Source organism: Monodelphis domestica, chromosome 4 (genome assembly GCF_027887165.1).
Source record: "Monodelphis domestica isolate mMonDom1 chromosome 4, mMonDom1.pri, whole genome shotgun sequence".
In the NCBI taxonomy this organism is placed as follows: Eukaryota; Metazoa; Chordata; class Mammalia; order Didelphimorphia; family Didelphidae; genus Monodelphis; species Monodelphis domestica.
In genome coordinates this window covers 69558821-69574906 of record NC_077230.1, presented here as the reverse complement: position 1 = coordinate 69574906, position 16086 = coordinate 69558821, and the positions used below count along the sequence as shown (strand labels likewise).

General features: G+C 37.2%; 1 protein-coding gene across 2 annotated transcripts in view; it reads left to right on the top strand.

The window, feature by feature from the left end:
- MORC1 (MORC family CW-type zinc finger 1) overlaps window positions 1-16086 on the top strand; it is a 244080-nt gene that overhangs the window by 150767 nt on the left and 77227 nt on the right. For both annotated transcript variants that reach the window (XM_056793454.1, XM_007493641.3), the window contains 2 exons: window positions 7990-8058; window positions 9379-9612. In XM_056793454.1, coding sequence (XP_056649432.1) covers window positions 7990-8058; window positions 9379-9612 — 303 coding nt within the window. The remainder of the gene's footprint in view (window positions 1-7989; window positions 8059-9378; window positions 9613-16086) is intronic.

Genomic DNA, 16086 nt, shown 5'->3' with positions numbered 1-16086 from the left:
AAAGTCATATAAATGTAAACAGTTACTATTTTGTAACCTATAAGCTTATGTTAGGCTCTACAAAATTATTCATCCACATAAATACTATGTCACTATCATTATCACCTCAAAAATTCTCATTTTTCATTTAAGGTTTACATATATTTGGCACTCAAAGCTTTTCATAACCTGCTATCTTTATTGAAGTCCTCCCTTCCCCCTGCATATTCTCTGTGATACAATGATGTGATACAAGACACTCCATCTCCCAAGCTTGGAGAGTTTCACTGGCATGCCTGGATCAGCTAAAATCCCTCCCCCTACAGGAAGTCTTTCCTATTGTGTCAAGGAAGCTTTTCATTTTCACTTTTTAGTCCTCGGCTCCAAATGAAAATGGTTAGGACATATTGGAGACAGTTCTGTTACACTGTTACAGTCTCATACCATGAGGGAGGGAGGTGCCCAAGTGGCTTAGTTAACCTGTGATGTATTATAATCTCATCCAGTAGATAGGAATGATTTTTTCCTGTGAAGTCTTGTAGCTTCAAAATGGATTTCTATATTTGTAACTCCTCAGCTTACTCTACCCTGCCACCAGGATGGTATGGTACTTGTGGTTTGGCCTTCATCACAATACTGGCTGGATAGACAAATCAACAGCTGAAGTTCTAGGCTCACGGTGGCATTCTAGACCCAAGAGGTCAGACCAAATTCAGTAGCCTCTTCATCAGCAGGACAGAGGTTTTTCTGGGCTCTCTTGCCAAATTTTGGAATGATGGCAGTGATAGACTCTGTTAGGAATATATCAGCTGAGGTTGAAAGATTAGTCCAAGACACAGCTCAAGCCATCTCTCAGACCACTAAAGCCATCTCTTTTCTGCAGGAGGAGATTGACTCTTTAGCAAAAACAGTCTTACAAAATCGACTAACCCTTGATCTGCTCACTGCGTCATCAGGAGGTGCTTGTGAATTTATTAATCAGTCTTGTTGTTCTTATGTAAATAGGTCTGGAGACCTTGTGACAAATATCCATGAGCTTCAGAAACTTTTTAATGACACACAGCAAGTAGCTATAGAGACTCATGTGAATCCTAATGATAGCTGGTGAAACCTCTCATGGCTGCAAGGAATGGGCTTGTTTGCCGTTATCCTTAAATGGGCTCTTATAATTTGGGGGATTTCGGTACTTTTTTAGAATCTGTATTAGTTGTTGTATCACTGTTTTTAAAAGACTTTTACCTGGTGAAAAAATTATGTACACTCACACAGTGGATCCTGACCAAGTTAAGAGTGATATACATTTCATTTTTAAGTGAGCATTTTTTGTGTTGTGCCTCTCTCTACTCAGCTAACACATTGTCACCTGGAATGTGAACAGTGAAATTATGATTTTTTTCTTTTCATTATTTTTTTCTCTTTATGTTTATATTAGGATATTTGATTTTTTCTTTCTTTTTTCCTAACCTTGGTGTGATACTTGAAGTTCATGAGATCAGTATTAATGTTTTTTTTTTCTTTTTTACTTGAAGGATAAAGTTTACAGTATGAGTTTACACTATATATTAGCCCTAGTAATATGCATACCCAAAAGGCTTTCGACTATGGAAACCTGTCATTTATTGGTAAATAATATGGGGCTTTGTTTAATCATTCTGTCTGATTCCAGGAGAAGGGAACAAAAGAGCCAGTATACAGTGCCAAGTAGCAAGAGGTCAAAACAGACCAAATCCAATCCAGGGAGTATTGTTTAACTTCTATGCCAATACAAAAGGACTTGAACCTAGTGTGAAAATTGAGGTTGATGGCACTTGACATATGTTAAGATGCAGGGCTCCTTATACCACACTTCATGTGCAATATTCTGACTTAAGTGCCTCAGGTTGGCTACCATCCTGGCTCCCCCTATCTCTGACAGTGACAGTACAATCAGACCAGGGAATGAAATTTTCCTGTTTGTTGCTGAAACTTAGTTCTTTCTCTCTTATACTTTGGCAATTTTCTGTAGTCCTGGCTGCAAATGGGTAAAGTGCTGCTATGGGATTTTTTTGGGTGGTTTGTTTTTGTTTTGTTTTTATTTTGACAATTGTTTCATATACCTCATAACTCAGTCATGTATCCCAGTGTGATTTTGGTGTTGGTCAACACCCTCCTCATGGAAGATTGTGTAATTATCCTAAAATTCAAGGTTTAAATTTTTTTTGGAGAAATTTCAGGAAAAGAAACTTGCCAACACCCCAAATCAAGAAAGTGGATCCTTTTGGAGAAGGTGCTGTAAAGATGCCTGAAGAAGCTACACACTGCATCAAAAGATCCAGAATGAACTTTGGGACATAATGAACTGAATTGAAGGGGGTGAACATAATTATTCTGAATGTAAACTCTTATGCCAAAGGGAATTGCCCCCTAGTTGGCATTTTGTCAATGCATCTATCAATCAGTTTTTTATTTTATTCCCATATCTAACTATTGTAGCTCCCTTTTAGAAAAAATGTAATATTCTATGTGCTTATAGCTAGAAGGTATTTAGACTTATAAGATATTTAAATGATCCATTGGGGAGACGGGTCTCCCAAAGGATCACAAGGTGGATTGTGCCAAGGAACCTCATCCCTTCCCTTTTCCTGAGTAACTTTACCTGTCTATCAAACATTCCTGACATAGCACAGTTGCGGCTTGCTTCGGTGTACATTCTGTACGTCAATAAAAGTTAAGGTTTGGGGCAGAACCAGGGAGACCGACGAGAGAAAGGGAGAGACAAAGAAGAAGACCAGGAGGTGAGGGGGAGTAGAAAGATACAGGCCAGCTAAGCTCTCACATGGTCAGGTGACTTAGGAATGATTGTCTACCCTTCCTAATAAAACTTTATAAAATATATATCTCTGGGTAGCAAGAAATATTATTTAATTTTAATTATTACACTATCTACTTAAAATTTTTTATACCCTTACTTTTTGTCTTAGAACAAATAATGTGAATTGGGCAGAAGTGGTATGGGCTAGGCAATGGGGGCTAAGTGACTTGCCCAGGGTCCTACAACTAGGAAATATGCAAGAACCCAGAACCTCTCTGGGTTTTGTAGTCCTGGCTCTCAATTCACTGAGCCACCTACCTCCAAACCCCCTTGGGTCCTCCAAACAAACCTTAAATTCTAACACCTTCTCATTATTGATTATCTCCTATTTATCCCTTGTATACCTTATTTGCACAAAATTGTTTTCGTGTTGTCCCCCCCATTAGGTTATAAGCTTCTTGATGTCAGGGCTATTTTTTTTCCTTTCTTTGTACAATGCCTAGGACATAGTAGATATTTAATAAGTCTTTATTGACTGACTATATATATGTATAATACACAAATACATATTCAAAAAATCATACACATATCTGGTATTGGTAATGCGATTGTTTATAGAATCATGGAGAGTTAGTTGTTTATAGGTTAGAAAAGAGTAGTAACCTTTTATTACTGAAAATATGTGACAGTCCGATAAAAGAAAATATGTATATATGGAGAGAGCTATAGATATGTGTGTATAACTACATACTTGTATATATAACTATATATGCATATTATATATACATGTGTATTATATGTGCATATAACTATATATGTATAACTATAGGTGTATATAGCTACAGATGGAAGTAACAATACTTACATATAACTATATAGTTCTCTATATACATATATTTTCTTCCATTTGATTTTTGTACACTTTGCAGGATTAAAATATTACTGTTCTTTTCCTATCCCTAAAAAGCTCTCCATGATTTCCAAAAACAATCACATGACAATGTCATAGATATTATAACAATCCTGTCAGGTTAGTATTATCCCCATTTTGTAGAAGAGAAAACTGAAACAGAAGGTTTAAATGCATTTCTTTCAACCTACAAAAGATATCCTGATAAAACTACCTGTCGAACCAAAATTGCCTGATTCTCAATGCAGCTCTGCCTGATTCACCAAACTGGATTGTTATATTTTCCAAGTTGTTAGATTTTCATTTTGAGCATTTTTCCTCAGTTGCTATGAATCAGGGCTTAATTTATTGTTTTGTCATAGTCTCAACTTAAGAAAGTGTTAGTAATACAGATTAAATTTAACCTCCAGCACCAGTAGCCTACATTTACCTACCCATTCCTAATAATAGGTTACATTTATATAACATTTTAAGGCTTAAAAACTATTTTACATATGTCACTCTCCCAACAATTCTGGTTTTTTCTAGGTTACAAATGAGGAAACTGAGGCAGAAATAAATGATTTGCCCAGAGTTATTCTACAAGTAGCAAATACCTGAGACAGGAGGTTAGCCTGTCCAATTTTCTGACTCACCTCTTCTAGTGACCTGTAACCCAAATAATCACAGGAGATTTGAACCAGAGTAAAGCAAGGATTATCTAGTTCAGCCCTCTCATTTAACAGAAGATGAAACCAAGACTGTCAGAGGTTAAGAGATTTGCTTCAGGCTCTGTGAGTAGCAAGTCACAGATTTAGGATTTAAACCATTATCTTCTGATACCCAGTTTGTGCTCATTCCACCATGCCATGATGGTACAGCCTGTGACTTAGAGAGTTTTTCCAAGATACAAGGGAATTGTAAAAAGAGTGAGTAGGCAGGTGTCCATTAAGAATAAATAGAAACTTGTTTTAATGTTAACAAATATTCAGGTGGGAGCCTCTGAGAAAGAGCTAGGAGCTATTTGAATCCCTGGCATAAAAGTGAAGATAGGGTTTGGAGGAAAGGAGTGACCAGATTAGGAGAATCTAATGGCCAAATCCACATCTCACAGAAAGCCTCACATAATATAATTAGAGCATTAAGAGACTTCAGAGTACTATCTAGTCCAAGCCCCTCTTTTTTTAGATGAAGAAACAGCCCCAGAGATGTTAAGTGGCCTACCCAAAGCCTGGTAGTGTCAGATATGAGATTTGAACCCAAGACTTATATTTTTTTTAATTTGGTCAATTTTGAACATTATTCCCCGGTTACAAAAATCACTTTCTATTCCTCCCTCCTTTCCCCTCCCGTAGCCGATGAGCAATTCCACTGGGAATTACATGTGTCTTTGATCAGAATCCATTTCCGTATTGTTGGTATTTGCACTAGGATGTTCATTTAGAGCAGCAGTTCTCATCCCCTCAACAGGCACCTGTATCGTGATTCTGTCTTGCCTTAAAGAAACCTTACCCACTATTCTTTACCCTGTCCTTAGCTGCTAAGATCTCAGTTACTCCAAATGGTCTTCATCAGCCCTATGGCTTAACAAACCCTAATTGTAGGTGAGGCTAGTTTTGTTTTGTTTTTTCCTAAAAAGGTTATGAAATTGTCCTCAAGGCTAAACTATTCCAAGGACCTGAGGCTTAAACCATCAGCATTTATTTCTTGCTCAGTTCAGCATAAATGCCTATTTCACAAAAAAATATAGGGAATCCTCAGGATTAATTAATTATGGCTTAATTAATGCTAATATTTTTCTTCATCTGAGAACTAACGGGATTTAACTAAATGAATATAAAGTATCTTCTAGCTCTAAATCTCTGATCTAATCAATTTACCTTATTTCATGAGAAAAAAAAAACCTGAGGCTCAGAGAACTTGTAATTGGCCTATGGTCATAGATTGTTAGTACTAAAGTGCAGACTCAAAACTAGGTTTCCTAATTGCCACGGTCCAGTGACTTCTCTACTACATATGTCATGTTTCTTAGGAAATAATGGGAACGTATCTACAAAGTGCTTTTCAAACTACAAAGTGCTATATAAATATCCAGCTGTTATTATTTTGAGATAGCAAGCTGACCCTTTGTCACAAAGAAGCTACAATGCAGTGGGGGCATATTCTACCCAAGATGGCAGGCATGACTTTAAAAGTCTCTTCTAATGCCAAGATTTTATAGTTCAGTGCCTCTGGTACTTCCCCCAAATTCTCTTTTTTGAGCCATCTCCTCTAACCTTGCCTTTCTTTCTTCACATCTCCTTATTTTTATCACCATGTTTTTCCTCTCACTCCAAACCAAGATATAGGCAAAGAAGCCTCACAGTGCTTACATCTTTACCATTATCATCATGAAAACAGCACTGTCGACTCACATGTTCATTTGAAAGGCAGTCAGGAAAAAGAGAAATAGAGGAAGATGAAATATGAGTCAAATCAGCTGTATTTGGATGTGTTTGTACAACCAAGCTTTTAAAAGTTTCTTCAATGACAGTTTTCTCCTTTCCATATCTGTCACTCATTCCCATGTATGGTGCTGGAGAATACCATATTTTCGAAGAGATATTTGGCTTATTGAGAGATTTTACTAATATTTTTAGAAAGATTTTTGTTTTCCTCTTGTTTTTGATAGATTCTTAAGTGATTTTTCTAAAAGATACTTCAGTTTGTGTGTGTGTGTGTATGTGTGTGAAAGAGTAACATCTCTAAAATTTAAGGAGAGAGCAAACAAATTATATATCCATTTATTTCTCCAGACATGTCAAGCATTACCCAGTCTCTCTCATTCTTCAAAACAGCAACAACAGCCTTCTCCAATCCTTTGCCTTGTGCCTCTGCAAGCACTTCAGTTTTTTATTCAATCTCTCCTCCCTTGCACCACAAGTCCTGAAATCCCCTGTACTTGTGACTCTCATGTCCTTACGTCCCGCTCTCTCCCGACTTGATCTTCTCAAAGGAAGCTCCACTAAAAAGTGGAGTGTGAAAAAGCAATGCCTTCCCCGCCTGGGGAGATGGACAGAACATCACATGTCAGGGACGGCAGGTAGACTGCTTTGGGCAGATTTGGGAATTAGCAAAGGTAGATAATGTGGAATAAGACTGGGAGCCAGATTGTGAAAGCCTTGAAATGTCAGAGGAGGGACACTGTTATACTTGGGCTTTAGGAAGATCAGTTTATGATTGGAGACCTGATGAGATCCTGACCTTGGGTGATGGCATGTGTGGATAGTGTAGAGGGCGTCTAGAGGCTGTGGTGGATAGAGCCTGGGGTCCAAAGTCAGGAAGACTCCTCTTTGTAAGTTCAAATCTGACGTCAGACACTTCTAGCTGTATGACCCTGGGCAAGTCACTTAACCCTTTTGCCTCAGTTTCTTCATCTCTAAATGAACTGGAGAAGGAAATGGCCAACCACTCCAGTATCCTTTCTAAGAAAACCCCAATGGGGTCATGAAGAGCCACATGCAAGTGAAATGACTGAACAACCACCACCAACAATATGATTACATAGCAGCTTATGAGGTGGATCATAGCAGAGTATTTGTTGAGAGAGTGTGAAGGGTTCATTATAACTAGGAGGTTACAAACTTAGGGAACTGAAAAAATGATACTACCACCACTAGAAAAGGAAGTTTTAGGAAGTTAGGAAGATATATAGGTGTAGATGAAAACAATGACTTCTATTTTAGAGACATTGTATTTAAGATCCCTATTCATGGGACAGCGAGGTAGCTCAGTGTATAGAGAGCCAGGCCTAGAGATTTGAGGCCCTGGGTTCAAATTTGCCTTCAGATATTCCTAGCTGTGTGATCCTGGGCAAGTTCCTTAACCCCCATTGCCTAGCCTTCACCACTCTTTTGCCTTGGAACATAGCACCAATTCTAAAATGGAAGATAATGGTCAAAAAGGGGGGGGGGGGGGAGGCCGTTCCAGAACTTTAGAGGCCATCTAGTGCAACTCCCTCATTTTCAGAGTGAGAACCTGAAGTCCCGTGAAGTTAAATGACCTGATCATGGTCACACACAAAGTAAGCAGAACTATGATCAGATATCAAGTCTAACCCTAATCAGATGCTTTTTAAATAACAGCATTCTCCCTCTTGACATAGTGGTGAAACCAACAACCATTGGCTTAATCCATAAACACTAAACCAAATTTAAGATTTAAGATTAAAACAGTGGTTCATAAATCTTTGTCTTAATGATTTCCCATATTTTAACAAGAGAGACCATAAATGTGCCAAAAGAAAAAAGTTTATTTTTTCATACTTGTCCTACTTTTGGTTTTCTTATAGAATTCTTACTTTGTGCCAGCAAATAAAACTACAGAATTCCTTCCCAGCTCCCAAGCTTCAGCACCCAAGGTGAGCAAGTTCAAATATATTACTTTGCATTTTACATCATGCTTCATATATAAAGATATTGCAAGCATTATTTAACATTAAATTAACATTAAATTTGATCCTTTTTTTCAAACACTTACCTTCCATCTTGGAGTCAATACGGTGTATTGGCTCCAAGGCAGAAGAGCGGTAAGGGCTAGGTAAGGGAGTCAAGTGACTTGTCCAGGGTCACACAGCTAAGAAGTGTCTGAGTCCAGATTTGAACCTATGACCTTCCATCTCTAGGCCTGACTCTCAATCCACTGAGCCACCCAGCTGCCCCCAAATTTGATCCTTTTTTATGAGGTTTAGCAACATCAATAAGTTTCATTGACTCACTTTTACCACAGGAATCAGAAATAGAAACAGCTTCTGTTCCTATTTCCTAACTTACTGAGTTTTTTGAAGCAAACTTGTAAATTTCTATATTCACCTTTCTTTCCCCCAGAAAAATTAGCAGGCATATATGAAGTTCTCCGTTAGTCCAGAATAATCTCCCTATTCCAAGGGGGCAGCTTCTGGTGACAACTGCAGATAGAGAGATCCAATAGCACAAAATGCTGCCCACCTTTCTCTCCATAGCACTCTTCTTTTCTGAAGGGCTCTTCTACCTCTGACCATCTCCTCATATTAATTTACCTTTGACATTTCCCTTTAATACATCTAATTCTTCTTTTAAGAAAGAAGTACAGTTTCAGGCCTCAAGAGAGCAGGATTTAAAATGACCTTACCTAAACATTTAACATTCACTTCTTTTATGGAGTAGTCAGAGAGCAGAACTCACACATCTTAGGATCCCAGAGTTGAAAAAACTCTCAGAAATCCTCTCTTCCAACTCTTTCTTAAACAAGAGTCCCCTCTCTAGAGCCCTTGAGATGTGACACCCAGGCTTAAGCTATCAACCACCTTTTTCCTTGCAAATCTCTTTTTCAAAAAGTCCTCAATGTAAGACATTTCTTCCTTCCATCAAGGCTAAATTTCTTTGCACCTTTGTCTCTTTGCACCCTCTATAATTTCCTCCTAGATCTAATATCTGGATTCAGGTAGAACAAATCTAGTCCCTCTTCAGTCTGACACCCTTATAAATATTTGGTATATAACCATCTATCTCCCCCAAGTCTTCTCTTTTCCAGCCTTAAAAAAAATTCTCATTTCCTTTAACCCATCATTGATGAGCCATCAAACAACACAGCAAAAAAAATCTCATCCCTCAATCCTGAATGAATGATTTCTGATGAATTTCTCCTTACTCAGTTCAATTCTTCATGTTTGAGAATCAGATGTTCTAATTTGTCATTTAAGGAATATCCAAAGTCCAGGACAGCCATGCCTCGAAGAGATGCTTTAGAACGAGATACCTGTTCATCCTCAGTGGTTTGGACCAGCCATTTGAGCCAGAAAAGAAGGTGGTCAAGGACAGATTCAACCCCAAGCCATGTTTTTGAGGGTAGAATTCCAGAAACAACTGTGAGGGGAAAAGTGAGAGTGAAGCAACCAAGACATTCAGAAAATATCAAGATCAATGAGAACTCCCAGGTGTGGCATTTTATTTTTTCATTCTTAAAATTTGTAATGAGTTACTAGTTCTTTAGTAACATTTGGGCAAAGGTTATACTTCCTTTCAACTTTTTTTTTCCCCAAGACTGTTTTAGCCATAGGATACAAATTATAATCTGATGTCTAGCCAAGGTCCTGATTTCTCTCCTTTTCTTGAATTTTCAATTAAAAACAAACAAACCAAACAAAAAAAAAACACAATTCTGATTGTTATTCTAAGCAAAGTGGTTAGAAAGTGTGCAGTGGTTAAAAGATCTGAATTTGGACAAACTAGGAAATGTATTTTTTAGACATAATTTATTTAAAGAAGAAAAGACCAGATGAATATAGATGGCAAATTTAGGACATTACATAACATGGAGTTTTTCATTAAATGCTGTAGAGGAGAAATTTTTGGCCAAAATTGTACATGGTTTCCATTTAGAACCAGAAGGAGATTATACTATTGATAATAAGGTAGAACTAAAAAGTGATGAAACTGAATTAATATGTTTAAATGACTATGGTTCTTTTTTTTTTCTTTTAAAACCTTTACCTTCTCTCTTATAATTGATCCTAAATATTGATTCCAAGGCAAAACAACAGTAAGGGCTTGGCAATGGAGTTAAGTGACTTGCCCAGGGTCAGACAACTAGGAAGGTCCCAGGCCCAATTTGAAACCAGGACCTTCCATCTCTAGACCTAGCTCTCTAATACACTGAGCTACCTAGCTGCCCTGGATACAGTTCCTTTTAAAATAATCACTTTGGGAGAATATACTGCCTCTGCTTTTTATTTTTCAGAAATCTTTAGGAATTTCCTTCAGAGGTATTTTACTAGACATAGGAGAAAATCACTCAATTACTTTATCGCTTTGTCTGCCCAGAATGATATTAGCCAGTAAGACCGATCTGACTTGATGTGAAATGACTTCTGCCTTTTTGCAGAATCCAGATCCCCAGTGAGGGGAAGACTTGTTTCCAAGGGAGCTCCCCGGAAGAACATACCACACAGATTAGGCAAGCTGTTCCTTAGCTCCAGAAGGCCTTCATGGACTGCTTGCTATGTGCACACAGAGGAAAGATATGGGGTTCAGCCTTCAAAGAGGTTATGATCTCCCAAGGGTGATCTCAGAGGCAGAAGTCTTGGGTTTGAATCCCAGCTCTGACCCTTAATAGCAGAGTGAAATTGAACAAATCATTTACTTTCTTAGAGTCTTTGTTACCTGATAAGAAACTAGACATAGGGGTAGCTAGGTAGTACAGTGGATAGAGAACCAGGACTGGATCCTGGAAGAACTGGGTTCAAATCTGGATTCAGACACTTCCTAGCTGTGTATTACCTTGAGCAAGTCACTTGTCTAGCCCTTGCTACTCTTAGAATTGTCTATGACTGAAGATGAGGGTTTAAAAAAAAAGGAAAGAAAGAAACTGGAAATAATGATAATTTACCTCAAGTGTTTATGTCATTTTTTCTTTTTAGGATATGCTTCATTAATCTTAAAATGCTAGGCAAAACTGAACTGTTATCATGAGACACATGCCCAGGGTCTTCTAGGTGGCCCAGTGAATTCAGAACCAGGCCTAGGGATGGGAGGTCCTGGGTTCAAATCTAACCTCAGACACTTCCTAGGTGTGTGACTCTGTGCAAGTCACTTAACCCCCATTGCCTAGCCCTTTACCAACCCTGTGTCTTGGAATCAATACAAAATACTGATTCTAAGATGGAAGGTAAGGGTTTTAAAAAAGATGCACACAAACAACCATCACAAAATAGAAATGAAAAATTGAGATGAGATGCTCGAGAGAAATTACAGCACACAAAAAGGATCTATAAAAACTTTTTCAGCAACGTTATCATACTTTCAAATGTATTTTTATTTTTCCTAGTTCTATAAAATAATTTTTGGTAGTTTAATTGGTATGACATTGAGAAAGTAAGTTTAATTGGAGGAAACTGCCATTTTATTATAATAATCTACCCATGAGCAATTAATATTTTTCCAATTGTTTGGATTACTATATGGCTCATCACTATATGGACACACTTAATATAGGCTTGATTTTCATGGATTGTTTAGAGGATAGGCCTTTCTTTCCTTAGTCATGCTATAGTTTAGAATGGATTTAGAAGGGATTAAAAAAGATACATCTGCAAGGATAGTCATTAAGAATTTGGCTTAGATTAGTGTTAGAGCAACTAAAGGTATACTTCAAGTATATATGTCTAGAGGATATATATGCTACAGAAGCAAATGTATTTTACAAAGCTTGTTTTCTTTTTTTAATCTTTATATGCCTAACATTTCCCACTGTGTCTGGCACATCATAGGTACTTAACAAATACTTGGTGAAATAATATTGTAAATACAAACAATTTAGGGACAGTAAGGTGGCTGAATAGAAAGCCAGGCCTAGAGAGAAGAGGTTCTGGGTTCAAATTTGTCCTCAGACACTTTCTGGTTGTGCGACCCTGGGTACTTCACTTAACCCCAGTTACCTAGTCCCCACTGCTCTTCTGCCTTGGCACCAATACTTAGTAGCAATTTTTTTAAATTAAACAATATTTTATTTGGTCATTTGCAAACATTATTCATTGGAAACAAAGATCATTTTCTTTTCCTCCCCCCCCCCCACCTCTCCTATAGCCGACGCATGATTCCACTGGGTATCACATGTGTTCTTGATTCGAACCCATTTCCATGTTGTTGGTATTTGCATTAGAGTGTTCATTTAGAGTCTCTCCTCAGTCATATCCCCTTCACCCCTGTAGTCAATCAGTTGCTTTTCCTCGGTGTTTTTACTCCCACAGTTTATCCTCTGCTTGTGGATAGTGTTTTTTAGATCCCTGCAGATTGTTCAGGGACATTGCATTGATACTAATGGAGAAGTCCATCACCTTCGATTGTACCACAGTGTATCAGTCTCTGTGTATAATGTTCTCCTGGTTCTGCTCCTTTCACTCTGCATCACTTCCTGGAGGTTGTTCCAGACTCCATGGAATTCCTCTACTTTATTATTCCTTTTAGCAAAATAGTATTCCATCACCAACATATACCACAATGTGTCCAGCCATTCTCCAATTGAAGGGCATCCCCTCGTTTTCTAATTTTTTGCCACCACAAAGAGTGCAGCTATGAATATTCTTGTACACGTCTTTTTCCTTATTATCTCTTTGGGGTACAAACCCAGCAGTGCTATGGCTGGATCAAAGGGCAGACAGTCTTTTATCGCCCTTTGGGCATAGTTCCAAATAACCCTCCAGAATGGTTGGATCAGTTCACAACTCCACCAGCAATGAATTAGTGTCCCTACTTTGCCGCATCCCCTCCAGCATTCATTACTTTCTTTTGCTGTCATGTTAGCCAATCTGCTAGGTGTGAGGTGATACCTCAGAGTTGCTTTGATTTACATCTCTCTCATTATAAGAGATATAGAGCACTTTTTCACGTGCTTATTAATAGTTTTGATTTCTTTGGCTGAGAACTGCCTGTTCATGTCCCTTGCCCATTTATCAATTGGAGAATAGCTTCATTTTTTGTACAATTGATTTAGCTCTTTGTAAATTTGAGTAATTAAACTTTTGTCAGAGGTTTTTATGAAGATTGCTTCCCAATTTGTTGCTTTCCTTCTGATTTTAGTTACATTGGTTTTGTTTGTACAAAACCTTTTTAATTTGATATATTCCACATTATTTATTTTGCATTTTGTGACTCTTTCTAAGTCTTGCTTGGTTTTAAAATCATTCCCTTCCCAAAGGTCTGACATGTATACTATTCTGTGTCTGCCTAATTTTCTTATAGTTTCCTTCTTTATGTTCAAGTCATTCACCCATTTTGAATTTATCTTGGTGTAGGGTGTGAGGTGTTGATCTAAACCTAATCTTTCCCACACTGTCCTCCAATATTCCCAGCAGTTTTTATGAAATAGTGGATTTTTGTCCCAAAAGCTGGGTTCTCTGGGTTTGTCGTATACTGTCCTACTGAGGTCACTTACCCCGAGTCTATTCCACTGACCCTTCCTTTTGTCTCTTAGCCAGTACCAAATTGTTTTGATGACCGCTGCTTTATGACATAGTCTGAGATCTGGGACTGCAAGGCCCCCTTCCTTTGTATTTTTTTTTTCATTATTTCCCTGGATATCCTTGATCCTTTGTTCTTCCAAATGAACTTTCTGGTGGTTTTTTCTAAATCAGTAAAAACATTTTTGGGGAGTTCAGTGGGTATGGCACTAAATAGATAAATGAGTTTGGCTAGGATGGTCATTTTTATTATATTGGCTCATCCTAACCATGAGCAGTTTATGTTTTTCCAATTGTTCAGGTCTAGTTTTAGTTGTGTGGTGAGTGTTTTGTAGTTGTGTTCATATAGTTCCTGTGTTTGTCTCGGGAGATAGATTCCTAGGCATTTTATTTTGTCTAAGGTGATTTTGAATGAGATTTCTCTTTCTAATTCTTGCTGCTGAGATGTGTTGGAAATATATAGAAATGCTGATGACTTATGCAGGTTTATTTTGTATACTGCAACTTTGCTAAAGTTGTTGATTATTTCAATTAGCTTTTTGGTTGAATCTCTAGGATACTTTAAGTAGACCATCATGTCATCCGCAAAGAGTGATAACTTGGTCTCCTCCTTGCCTATTTTAATGCCTTCAATTTCTTTTTCTTCTCTAATTACTACTGCTATTGTTTCTAGGACAATGTCAAATAGTAGAAGTGATAATGGGCATCCTTGTTTCACTCCTGATCTTATTGGGAATGCATCCCCATTGCAGATGATATTAGTTGATGGTTATAGATATATACTCTTTATTATTTTTAGGAACAACCCTTCTATTCCTAGGCTTTCTAGTGTTTTTAATAGGAATGGGTGTTGTATTTTATCAAAGGCTTTTTCTGCATCTATTGAAATAATCATGTGGTTCTTGTTGGTTTGCTTGTTGATGTGGTCAATTATGTGGATGGTTTTCCTAATATTGAACCAGCCCTGCATCCCTGGTATGAATCCTACTTGATCATGGTGAATGACTCTTCTGATCACTTGCTGGAGTCTTTTTGCTAGTATCTATTTAAGATTTTTTCATCTATATTCATTAGGGAGATTGGTCTGTAATTTTCTTTCTCTGTTTTTGGACTGCCTGGCTTTGGAATCAGTACCATGTTTGTGTCATAAAATGAATTTGGTAGAACTCCCTCTTTGCTTATTATGTCAAATAGTTTGTATAGTATTGGGGTTAGCTGTTCTTTGAATGTTTGATAGAATTCACTCAGGCCCTGGGGACTTTTTCTTAGGAAGTTCTTTGATGGCCTGTTGGATTTCTTTTTCTGATTTGGAATTATTTAAGAAATCTATTTCTTCTTCTGTTAGTCTAGGCATTTTATATTTTTGTAAATATTCATCCATATCACCTAGGTTGGTATATTTATTGCCATATAGTTGGGCAAAATAGTTCTTAATGATTGCCTTAATTTCCTCTTCATTGGAGGTGAGATCCCCTTTTTATCCTTGATGCTGTTAATTTGCCTTTCTTCTTTCCTTTTTTAAATTAGATTGATCAGTAATTTTGTCTGTTTTTTCAAAGTACCAGCTTCTAGTCTTGTTTTTTAGTTCAATAGTTCTATCACTTTCGATTTTATTAATTTCTTCCTTAATTTTTAGGATCTTTAGTTTGGTTTTCTTCTGGGGGTTTTTAATTTGTTTGTTCTCAAGTTTTTTGATTTGCATTTCCAATTCCTTGATCTCTGCCCTCCCTAATTTGTTAATATATGTACTCATGGATATGAATTTTCCTCTAAGTACTGCTTTGGCTGCATCCCATAAGGTTTGAAAGGATTTCTCACCATTGTCATTTTCCTCAGTGAAATTATTAACTGTTTCTATGATTTCTTCTCTAACCGATTTTGGAGTGTCATATTATTTAATTTCCAATTAATTTTTGATTTGGCTCTCCATGTACCCTTACTGATTAATGTTTTTATTGCTTTATGATCTGAAAAGGTTGCATTTATTATTTCTGCTTTTCTGCATTTGAGTGCCATGTTTCTGTGACCTAGTGTATGATCTATTTTTGTGAATGTGCCATGTGGTGCTGAGAAGACAGTATTCCTTTTTGTCCCTATTTATTTTTCTCCATATGTCTATTAACTCTAATTTTTCTAAGATTTCATTCACCTCTTTTACCTCTTTCTTATTTATTTTTTGGTTTGATTTATCTAAATTTGATAGTGGTTGGTTCAACTCTCCCACTAATATGGTTTTGCTGTCTATTTCCTCCTTCAATTCTCCTAGTTTCTCCATTAGAGATTTGGATGCTATACCATTTGGTGCATACATGTTGATTAGTGATATTTCCTCATTTTAACAGAATATATTTACCTTCCCTATCCGTTTTGATCAGGTCTATTTTTGCTTTGGCTTTGTCAGATATCGCGATTGCAACTCCTGCCTTCTTTCTATCAGTTGAGGTCCAAAAGATC